The 12,387-nt window shown below is 45.5% G+C and overlaps 1 protein-coding gene across 2 annotated transcripts in view; it reads right to left on the bottom strand.

Annotated features, from left to right (window-relative positions):
- cdan1 (codanin 1) overlaps nucleotides 1-11,571 on the bottom strand; it is a 79,978-nt gene extending 68,407 nt beyond the window's left edge. For both annotated transcript variants that reach the window (XM_084310869.1, XM_084310870.1), the window contains exons 1-4: nucleotides 11,479-11,571; nucleotides 9,503-10,278; nucleotides 5,550-5,756; nucleotides 884-1,083 (exon numbers count right to left, since the gene is read on the bottom strand). In XM_084310869.1, coding sequence (XP_084166995.1) covers nucleotides 884-1,083; nucleotides 5,550-5,756; nucleotides 9,503-10,278; nucleotides 11,479-11,562 — 1,267 coding nt within the window. In that variant the 5' untranslated portion in view covers nucleotides 11,563-11,571. The remainder of the gene's footprint in view (nucleotides 1-883; nucleotides 1,084-5,549; nucleotides 5,757-9,502; nucleotides 10,279-11,478) is intronic.
- Nucleotides 11,572-12,387: the final 816 nt, after the last annotated feature.

Raw genomic sequence — 12,387 nt, 5'->3', positions numbered from 1 at the left:
GACGCCGGGTCCGGGAATCATGGGTCGCCACTTGGGTGCCCAAGTTGCTGTACTCTGTCGTCTACTCTAAGCCATCCTAGGTTGTCAAAGTGGGCAGGGGTGAGGTGGGTTCTAGGAGTAAGGTCAAGCAGTAGTCTGACCAGTTTGTTTTGTGATGTTTGTAATCTTGTTTTTAGCGCCTTTGAGGTGCTTTGGTACCATGAGGTGCAAGCATAGTCGTAGTACCCTTGAACGAGTGCTCCTGCCAGAGTCTTCAGGGTATTCTTGTTTACCAGAGAGGAGATCCGGTACAAGAATCGAGTTTGTTGGTTGACTTTTTTTATTACCTTGGATGCCATTTTGTCACAGGAACTCTGTACACATGCATCTGATTAGCACTATTACTCTGTATTATTAATGTATATTGAGTCTGTTGCACTTTACTGTTGCACTCTGGTTGATGGTGTTGCACCATATTGGTAGGAAATGCACTCGCATCACGAGAACACTATGAGCCACAAAACTAGCCCTCGCCAAAGAGGACGGTTGTTTATTATCGTGCCATCAATCATTGGAATAACTGCCCGCTGAACATAAGTAAATTGAATAGTAAAGTGTCTTTCAAATACCACCTGAGAATGCACTACTTAAATATGTGAGCAAAATATTCTGATGTTGATAATGATGTCTACAATGTTTTACTGTTTTTTTAGATTATCATTGTTAATTGTGATTGTCATTATGTATCTCATGTTGTTATGTTTTGTCTTTTCTGTCGTCTTTCTGTGTGGACCCCAGGAAGACTAGCTCGCCACTTAGGTGGCAGCTAATGGGGATCCTTTTAAACAATAAACAATAAACCAGTGACTCACTTCAACCCCAACTCCCCCTAGTGGCCGTTTACCTGAAATGCAGGCGCAGTACAGCTCCGCCAGCAGATCCAGGTCAGAAGCCAAGGTGACTTTGGAGGGTTCCGGGCACGCGGCTGCCGTCAGCGTGTCTGGTGTAACTTTAGACCCCACCCTCGGGGCCATCTTGGTGGGGGTGCAGGGGGGGTCCAAAGAGCACGCCAGGGGGGAGAAGACCTGCTGGGCACGCTTCGTCCTGCAAAACAAAACGGCAAACAAAAGAGAGGTCAGGGGGATAATTAATGAAAACACACGGGAAGGAGACACGGGGGAGAGGTCGAATCCAGAGCAATAGGGAGGCGGTGACATAGATCAGGGGTTCCCAAACTTTTCAGGCCGGGACCCAGAAAATAAGGCGTCAGAGAGCCGCGGCCCAATGCACATCGTCTGGCTTCTTTTTTTTTTTTTTTGCCAGGCGTCCGATTTTTTAAGCCAAATATCACTTCAATCCTATTAAGTTAGTTCAAGTTAGTTATTCATTTATATGTGCTATTTATGAGAGGGCTAACTTGTTGCAAAATAATAATGATAATAATAATAGCCTCATTAAAATACTATTGTTGCTTCGGTTGTTTTCAGCGTTTTATGTGCATAATCTGTTATTTTGTTTGAAATGTTCGTTGAAATAAGTAGATTTTTCGTTTGTTTATTTAATGTTTTTTGTTTAGTTAATATAAAACCATATAGTCACATTTTAGAATACAATAGAATTTTTGAATACAACTAGAAACACTGTCCTGGCCTGCTTCTAAGTTCAGTGGCCTGACAAAAAAAAAAAAAAATTATTTATTTTTTAATCATCTCGCCCTCCCGTGGCTGCTCGCGGCCCACCTTTGGGTCGCGACCCCGACTTTGGGAACCACTGACATAGATAAGAGCGCGCTAGCTGCTAGCTACGGCTTCATAGGTGCTCTGAGGGGTGTGGCCTTGTGCAGTGTTTTATTTTTTTTGGGCGAATCGAGGCCTTGAAACCGAACCAAAAACAAACGGAAACAAAGCGACTGCAGAACAGTTGAGCCACAGATATATAGCTACTACTTGGATGTACTTAGATTAGATTCAAATGTAGTCATCATCACACAGCACAAGTACAGTACGACGTAAAGAAAAGAGTGCAAATGTAGCAGTAAAATGCAATAGTAATATACAATGTACAGGTGATTAAACTGTGTATAAAATATATAAATGAGTACTACTGAGTAATAGTGCTAATCAGATGCATCTACCTTACAGCGTTGTAGTATTAATATGTACAGTGATTCAGGTATAAAGACACTATGGTAGTAAGTCATACTGGTCAGCAGTGTAACTAGTAAGAGTAGGTAAGGGATATGTACAGATATAGATATAGTATCTACAGACATGTTAAAGGGATTATATGCAGGTATGTACAGACAGATGTGGATATATATATATACAGTAAGAATAAATATATCTATGCAGTATATACTGGAACAGAAGCCAACCTTAGTTGGCAAACACTGACTGCAGTGTAAGTTAAAAGTCTTAGTGAGGAGGAATCAAGATAAGACGCTTATATATATATATATCTCAATTTCAAATGGCCCTGTAATCCTGTATACACCAAGGAAACTATAAAAGAAGGAAGGTACATTACGTCACTGTCTGTGTAGCACATGAACGCACATTGGTGCCAAGTGTGGAATCTCATTATTAACCGTCAGTTCGTATCATCCAATTCAACCCTCCCCGGTCACGAACGCTGTTTCTTGCCTCCCACAAGCCGGCTGCAATGTGGACTAAGTCATACATAGCACGAGTCCCCTCCGGTACTCGAGGTAACAGCAGTCGCATCTTTTCACCTGCGCAGCTCGATCTCTCAGTGGCGAGGAGTAACGCGTGGGAGGCTCACGCTGCCCCCGACACTTCCTGATTCTACTGCGCAGGCGCACCAACCGACCTGTAGGAGTCGCCGTCCACAACGCCCGATCCCCACCCATCAGTTTCCCACCCCCTAATACGGCCAATGTGTATTACTGCGGACGACCAGCTAAACTGAAAGCAAATGTGGAGCGCTGGGCTCGAACAGACGAGCCCAGCGTCTCCAGCATTTCGTGGCGAGCGCCTTGCCCACTACGCCACGTAGCCGCCCAGCCGTCTCCTTGTTTATGACCCGACATTTAAACCTACCTACCTAAACCTAACCTCGGATATCAGAACCATCTGCAATGTGTTGCCTCGTTAACTAGCTAACGTTTTGATAACGGTTGATGTATGTATTTCCTCAGATAGCTGGTATGATTTGAATATTAATACAGGCTTCAATAGAACTGGCACCAAAGTCTGGCACCAAGCGGAGCACAGAACACTGGTATTCTGACGTGATGACCCTTCCTTCTTTTATAGTTTCCTTGGTATTCTGACGAGATGACCCTTCCTTCTATTATAGTTTCCTTGGTGTATACACCATCCTTCCAGGGGTGAGAAATGGCCCGACGACGTTTCCTCGACAACAATGCAGAAATTCAGCGCCAACAGGCCAGCTGGGACGGGGATTCTGTTCAAATGAAAGACTTGTTTAGAATGCTGGTCCCAAGTCAGCTCCTAAACCCACATTATATAACACTGGTACAGTCAATGGTGAATGGTGCATTCATATAGAGCTTTTATCCAAAGCGCTTTACAATTTGTTCCTCACATTCACACACCCCCCGACGACGGAGGAGGGCAGGCGACCATGCAAGGTGCCAACCTGCTCATCAGGAGCAGTTAAGGGGTTAAAGGGGAACTATTTTACTATTTCTTTCACTATTTGGGCACTTTTACACAATTCCTGTGAGTTTATGGAACACCTCTGTAATTATATATATTTTTTAATTCATTGTTTTGTATTTCTAATCAAGTCCTCAAAAACAGCATTTTTCTACCTGAAGATCTCGAGCCGTTTTGAGGCTGGGCTCCTAAACCACTGTGTGGCCTTTGCGGCATCTGGGACATTAACATGCAGCGGAGTCTCTCTGACATCACAAATCAGCACATTTTCAGATGACTCAGTTCAGTGAGGGTGAATATTGTGAGAGGAGAATTTGAAGAATGCGCCAATATGAGAATTAGAGACATAGATCATATTAATATAAGTCCACATAGCTAGGAAACAATGCTAAACACTGAAAAAGGCCATTTATAAGATAGTTCCCCTTTAAGTATCTTGCTCAAGGACACTTGGACACGCTGCCTGGGAATCTAACCGGGTACCTTCCGGTTACCAGACAACCGCTCTACCTCCTGAGCCACCCTTACAGTATTAGACTAGAGTAAAAAAAATATATATATGCCATTCAATTTGCAGTGGAAACAGAACTTACAAAAGCAGCAAAACCCCAAGAGTAAACGGGCTGTGTTTACATGCCTAGGTATTCGGGCTAATATTGGCATATTATGCCAGCAATCGTCCAAGTTCCTCGCAGTCTGAAAGGGTTGTAGGCGGCAAATGGGACCAGCGTACGCCAACTCAAACACAGAGCACTCAAACATCCGGACCTTTTTTTATTTTTTATCTTTTCCCCCCTCCTTTTTCCTCCCATTTTCTCCCATCCCAATGTTAGTCGTTATGCCAATTCCCAATCCCCTTCCTGGTCGCTGCGCACTTACCCCCCACAGTCGGTCTGGGAGAGTGGAGGCTATCACGTGCTTCCTCCGACACACGTCTAGCCAATCAACCGCTTCTTTTCACCTGGCAGCGCGGATTCTCACTGAGAGGGCGTAGCGTGTGGAAGGATCACACTATCCCACTTAGATCCTATCCGCGCTTAGCAGGCGCCCCGACCGAACTGTAGGAGTCGCTGTTTACAACGACCCGGACCCACCCCGCCAGCTTCTCCCATCCTCTAATACTGCCAATTGTATTAGTGTGAACGGCCAGCCAAGCTGGTGACAACCCCGGAGCTGTGAGCTGGATTCAAACAGGCGAATCCAGCGTTGGTGACGAACGCAATCTCCGTTACGCCACCTGACCGCCATCCGGACCCTTTCAATGGAAGCGCAACAGGAAATAAACCTGGGCCCCTTTAGAATGTTTATGTTGTCAAGTTTTGAAACGGTCTACATCAGCGGAATAACGTAAGATATTCCTTTATTGATCCCCTTGGGGAAATTCGGGCATCATGGCAGCATGGGGGAGGGTAATAGTAGAAGAAAGACATGAATATAGGCAATAAAGTTTGATCTGAATATAAATATGAGAAGAATAAACAGTGTACACAATAGAATTAACTCTGAATATAGAAATATGAGAAGAATAAACAGTGTACACAATATAATTAAATCTGAATGTAATAAATATGAGAAAAATAAACAGTGTACACAATAGAATTAACTCTGAATGTAATAAATATGAGAAAAATAAACAGTGTAAACAATATAATTAACAAAAAAAATATATAGTAAACAAGGTGCAAGCGAGGGTCTGTCTGTGGCCTATCTGGCATGACGTATGTCATCATGTAAACACACTCATTAACCCTTTCACTGCCGCACTACCTTAATGGTTAACCCTTTCACTGCGACAATACAGAATGTTAACCCTTTTCACTGCCACACCACAGAAGGTTAAAACCCTTTACTATCACACTACACAGACGGTTAACCTTCTGTGGTGTGGTAGTGAAAGGGTTAAAGGCGCAGCAGCCGAAGTCCACTTACTTCTCCCTCTTCAGCAGCTCCCTCTCCTCCTGCAGACGGGGGCTGAGGAGGCCCAGAAGAGCGCCTCCTGCTGGCGACTCCGGAGGCGCCGGGGGGGGACTGGGGGGCTTGCTGAGCGGCGTGGAGGTGAAGCAGCTCTTTGGTTTGGACTGAGGCCGCTCGGCGCTGACCGGCGTGGGGTTGATCCTCCGGGACGGTTTGGCCACACTGGGTGACCCGTTGGAAAGAAGAAGAGCCACAGCGACAGATGAAATAAGACAATGGTAATAATAAATGGACTACATTTATAGAATAGAATAGAAGTACTTTATTGATCCCGGGGGAGATTCAGCAGCACAGATCGCTAAGGGATGGGAACCGGTTCCTAATTGTCCGATTCCTGGAATCGCATGCCTCCGTGACTATCGATTCCTCTCGTCAATGCCATGTTTTTCCGACAGTTGCGCATTTTAAAACAATAGCGTTAGCGCCGCGCATGCAGCCATAGCAGACAGATTTGATTCCTTGACTATAGGAAAACCTAAAGGGCTCAAAATTGCGACCGTTTTTGTGTGTGCAGTGAAAACCGAAAGTGCTTTGCATCCTAGTCATTCATTTACGTGGTAAAGTAATGTTAGCCGCTAGCTAGCCATGCTCATTGCAGAGGAAGACGGAGAGAAAACACTGAGCTGGCACGGGTGGGGGCTCGGGGGGAGGGAGCCGTCTCTGTGTGTGTGTGTGTGTGCGCTGCGACATCAGAGGAGGTAGAAGCCTCGGAATTTCGGTAGGTGAATTGCTTTCCCAGATCATGTTACCGGTACTTATGTGTCAGTTATGTTTTTACTTTTTTTTTTTTTTTTTATATTATCTTTTTCCCCCTCCATTTTCCTCCGATTTTCTCCCATCCCAATGTTAGTCGTATGCCAATTCCCAATCCCCTTCCTGGTCGCTGCGCACTTACCCCCCACAGTCAGATCATCTGGGAGAGTGGAGGCTACCACGTGCTTCCTCCGACACACGTCCAGCCAATCAACCGCTTCTTTTCACCTGGCAGCGCGGACTCTCACTGAGAGGGCGTAGCGTGTGGGAGGATCACACTATCCCACTCAGGTCCTATCCGCGCTTAGCAGGCGCCCCGACCGAACTGTAGGAGTCGCTGTTTACAACGACCCGGACCCACCCCTCCAGCTTCTCCCACCCTCTAATACAGCCAATTGTATTAGTGTGAACGGCCAGCCAAGCTGGTGACAACCCCGAATCCAGCTCACAGCTCCGGGGTTGGTGACGAACGCAATCTCCGCTACGCCACCTAACCGCCTATGTTTTTACTTTTAACCTTTATTTATACAGGTAGGTTATTGCTAACGAATTCTCTTTTGCAATAACGACCTGTTGAATGCAACTACAGTTCAATAAGATTATTATTTTTTACAGTTTTTGTATTTTTCTGACATGGGGGCTCAACAATAAATGATAAATGACAATCAGAAATGTCAAGTGGCGGCGGCCGGGTGGCGCAGCGGACTAAGCGCTCGTCACCAACGCAAGAGACACTGGTATCGAATCCGGCTGTCGGCGTTGCCTCCGGCTTGGGCCGGCCGTCATACTGGCTCGATTGGCAGAGTCAGCGGGAGGGAAGCCGGCGAGGGTGGGTCCGGGTCGTTGTAAACAGCGACTCCTACAGTTCGGTCGGGGCGCCTGCACAGCGAGGGAAGGATCTGGAGGGAGGTAGTGTGACCTTCCACACGTTACACTCTCCCAGTGAGAGTCCGCGCTACCAGGTGAAAAGAAGCGGTGGGCTGACAGGCTGGGCGATTCTTGCTAAATTGTGAATCACGATTTTTCTCTCCAAGAATTGATCAGGATTCTCTCACGATTCTTATTTTTTCAATAAAATCATTTGAAAAGTAAAGTAAAAAGTAAAAAAATAAATAAAAATAAAATTATAATAAGTTTATTTTTTTTTTATATAAAAAAAAATCGGCATAACTTAGAAATGAGATTGCATAGGTATATGAATCGAGATCGCGATTTTCTTTCGATTAATTGCCCAGCCCGTGTCGGAGGAAGCATGTGATAGTCTCCGCCCTCCCAGACCGACGGTAGGGGGGTAGAGTGCGCAACGACCAGGAAGGGGATTGGGAACTGGCATAACGACTAACATTGGGATGGGAGAAAAACAGAAAAACGGAAAAAAGAAGGGGGGGAAAAGATAATAAAAAAAATTTCAAGTTGCATTTTGTTATTCTAACCAGGTTAGTTCTGTTGCATTTCCAATTTATTTAAATTATAAATTTATCAGGAATCGATAAAGAATCAGATCGATAAGCAAAATCGATAATGGAATCGTATCGATAAAATCGTATCAATTCCCATCCCCACAGATCGCTCACAATAAACATTTAGGTAGTGCTGCTTTGTTGTTGAATCAAGTAAAATCCTAGGTAAGCGTATATTGTGCGTGTGAACGTTGACATGAAAAGAAAAAAGTTGAAAGAATTTATAAAAAAAAAATATATATATATATATATATTTTTTTACAGTACCGAAAACGGTATCTCACGTGAATCGATACTCGGTAGTAGCGACGTGTTTCGGTAAGTACCTTTAAAAGTACAGAATTCGGTACCCATCCCTAATGGTCGCCTCCGCCGTCGGTGTGTGAATGAACGGGTGAATGTGAGGAACAAAATTGTAAAGCGCTTTGGACAAAAGCTGTTATATAAATGCACCATTTACCATTTAGGGGTTAAGTGTCTTGCTCAAGGACACTTCGACACGCTCCCGGGAGGAGCGGGAATCAAACACAGAGAACCTTGTGATTACCTACATTCTGACAATGCTCTACCTCCTGAGCCACAACTCCCAGATAATCAATACAAAATCAATGGATCCTGGACCAACACTGCATCGTTGATAACAAGAAAAATGCCAATGCACTGGAAAAGTTGTAACAGAAATGTATTCAGAGGTAACAGAAATGTATTGAGAATACAAAATGTATAGTTGTAACAGAAATGTATTCAGAATACAATATAGGTGTAACAGAAATGTATTGAGAATACAATATTATTATAGGTGTAACAGAAATGTATTGAGATTGAGAATACAATATATTATAGGTGTAACATAAATGTATTGAGAATACAATATATTATAGGTGTAACATAAATGTATTGAGAATACAATATATTATAGGTGTAACAGAAATGTATTCAGAATACAATATAGGTGTAACAGAATGTATTGAGAATACAATATATTATAGGTGTAACAGAAATGTATTCAGAATACAATATAGGTGTAACAGAATGTATTGAGAATACAATATATTATAGGTGTAACAGAATGTATTGAGAATACAATATATTATAGGTGTAACAGAAATGTATTGAGAATACAATATATTATAGGTGTAACAGAAATGTATTGAGAATACAATATATTATAGGTGTAACAGAAATGTATTGAGAATACAATATATTATAGGTGTAACAGAAATGTATTCAGAATACAATATAGGTGTAACAGAATGTATTCAGAATACAATGGTAAATAAAATGGCTGCTTTTTTTTTTTTATATAGCAGCTTTTATCCAAAGCGCTTTACAATTTGTTCCCCACATTTTACCCGTTCACTCACACATTCACACACCGACGGCGGAGGTGACCATGCAAGGAGCCAACCTGCTCATCGGGAGCAATTAGGGGTTAAGTGTCTTGCTCAAGGACACTTCGACACGCTGCCCGGGAGGAGCGGGAATCGAACCGGGATTATATTTGTGATCAGGCTCTCCCTCCAAAAGCTTTAAATAGCTTCTCTTGGGAGACGTGGCTCACGCACACAATCTCCACGACGATGTTCTCACATGAAGATATGTGTAATGTTATGTAATGTAATATATCGTGTGTGTGTGTGTGAATAAATTCATTCATACAGATATGTATTCAGAACACAGCAGTGAGTGACTCACGGGGGCGATGCCGTGTGCGTTGATCCAACAGGAGGAAAGTCTTCTAGGTTGTTGAAATTAAGATGACCCACAACCGGAGGAGAAGCCTGCTCGCTCATCTTGCCGACCCCTCCTCCTCCTCCTCCTCCTCGCCGTCTCCCACCACCGCTCTCCCAGCGCGCCGACTCGTCACTCTGGTAACCCCCCCGGCCCCCTCCTCCGTGTCTCCCCTGTCCCCCCCCGAACCCCGCCGCCGCGGCCCCCACCCCGCCGCTCCTCCTGCGGCCCTTCTGTTGCCCCCCCTCGGGGGGGGGAGACAGCATGTAGTCCCCGAGGAGGCTGACCCCCCTCTGGGCGGGCCGGCGGTGGTCCGAGCCCCTGGAGGCGGGGCTCCAGGCCGAGGCGGAGCCGGAGGGGCTGCTCAGGGCGCTGACGCCGCTCAGGCAGTGGGACAGGGACCCGGACTGGCCGCCGCCCCCCGCCGCCTCCCACCCCGCCGCGGGGGACACGGAGGAGGGGGCCGGGGAGAACAGCTGGACTCGACTGGCGCTCCTGGAGCCGCCGGGTCCACCTCCACCGCCGGAGGATCTGCAGCCCCCTCCTCTGCGCTCGCCGCCGCCGGAGAAGCCCGGAGCACGAGCGCCGGTGGCGGAGGCCCTGGGGGTCTTGGCGGGCGTGGCGGGGCCATGGGTCAGGGCCTGGTTGCTCTGCTCGCGCAGGAAGTTGAGGAGGAACGGCACAAACTCCTGCCTGTGGACGGTCACCGCGGGCTCACGGAACGACAAGCTGTCGCCTCCCTGTCGGCAGAAAGGTGGCAGGACTGCAGCGTTAGTTAGCGGTGACACACAATGAAGGGAACACCGTTCCTGGTTCAGGTGGGTAGTTAAGTTAACCCTTTCACTGCCACGCGACGACCGGTTAACCCTTTCACTGTGACAATACAGAAGGTTAGCCCTTTACTATCACACAACCTTCTGTCGTGTGGCAGTGAAAGGGTTTAAAAGTTAATCAGTCGACAACGTGTGTCTCACTAACATCAGCTGAAAGACGAGGCGCGACATTATATTGACATTAGCCAGCTTGCTGATTGATTGACTGATTGACAACTTTATTAACAGATTGTAGAATGGGGTACAATTACACAGTACGGCTCAAATACACACAAGTGTGTTAACCCTTTCAATGCCGCACTACCAAACAGTAAGTTAACCCTTTCACTGCGACAATACAACAGAAGGTTAACCCTTTCACTGCGACAATACACAGGTTAACCCTTTCACTGCCACACAACAGCGGGTTAACCCGTTCACTGCCACACTACTACAGAAGGTTAACCCTCTCACTATCACACTACACAGGTTAACCCTTTCACTGCCACACTACACAGAAGGTTAACCCTTTACTATCACACTACCGACGGGTAACCCTTTCACTGCCACACTACACAGAAGGTTAACCCTTTACTATCACACTACCGACGGTTAACCCTTTCACTGCCACACTACACAGAAGGTTAACCCTTTACTATCACACTACCGACGGTGTGATAGTAAAAAGGGTTAACCTTCTGTGTAGTGTGGCAGTGAAAGGGTTAACCTTCTGTAGTGTGGCAGTGAAATGGTTTTAAGGGGATGCAGACCAGAGAAAGACTTTCGTCTTGTTTACATCAGAGTCCCCCCATTTTCAATTCACCATAATGTTATGCTACTTGGCTTGCACAACAACAATCAATGTGTAAACATCACAGGTATCATGGTCTGAGTTTCATTGACTTGCCACGTTTCATTTGAAACTGTCTTGGCTTGTTGTTGTTGTTGCTGCTGTTGCACGTTGTCTGGAGGATACTGAGGATATTATAGATGTTGGTTTGCTGGCTACTAGCTTAGCTGCCCCCCACCTAGTTAGCTCATGGGCTAAACGGTGTTGTTTACATCGGTTGTGAGCGGTGTCATCTCATCCCCCGTGCTTTAACAAGGGTTAGGGTTAGTGTTCCTCACCTCGCCGTGTCGGAGCCTCAGCCAGCCCAGCGCCTCGCCGAGCTCCACGTTCTTCACGAGAAGCGATTCCAAAAGAGCCGCCATTCTGCTGAGGCGCTGTGGGAATGGAGAGGGGCGGGCCCAAGTGGTGGGAGCATGCGCACTACGGGGCTGCTGCACTGTGGGAATGGAGAGGGGCGTGCAGCCTTCTACAACGCTGTTCGGTTTCCGGGTTCCTCTGATTGGCCACTAAGCCCACGTGACAAGCCGCGACTATGCCTTCAATGACAGAGCTCTCATATTTGCGAATGCATAAACTATATCTTAAATTATGGCTATGTGTCTAAGCCGTCGCTTATCGCAAATATGAGATAATAATGAGATTCATCATATGACACACACAACATACAGATAGACAGTACTGCTACATCTATACATTTAGATACACTAATTCATAGTTCAAGTTCTTTAATAGTTGTCATACAGAAGTACAGAATACTTTCATACAAAATGCTTCTTACTGTTACGCTCCAGAGACTGTGCTAGACAAGATAGTATCAAATAACATAATAACATAATATAGCATGAATTTAGAAGAAGAATGAGGTCACAGTTGTTCGGTATAGACATATGTACAATGTTCTGAGTTACCATATAATATACAATACACAATACTATGCAGTGTACTAATGTACAGTACTATCTAGTGCAAAGCAGAAGTGGGATGAGGTACAATTTTAGGTACAATTTACAGTAAGGTGTACGAGTTGTAGTGCAATCCTTCATCCATAAATATAAAGTGTGGGGAGTGGGTGCTACAGTGTGTTTGTTTAAAGTGGGTGTGTGCTATAAAGTGTGTGTAGTGGGTGCTACAGTGTGTTTGTTTAAAGTGAGTGTGTGCGTGTGGATGTGTGTGCTATGTGTGTTTGG

The sequence above is a fragment of the Notolepis coatsorum genome (assembly GCF_963971535.1).
Source record: "Notolepis coatsorum genome assembly, chromosome: 3".
Lineage (NCBI taxonomy): Eukaryota > Metazoa > Chordata > Actinopteri > Aulopiformes > Paralepididae > Notolepis > Notolepis coatsorum.
The sequence above is the reverse complement of the archived record's forward strand: the minus strand, read 5'-3'. Positions and strand labels throughout refer to the sequence as shown.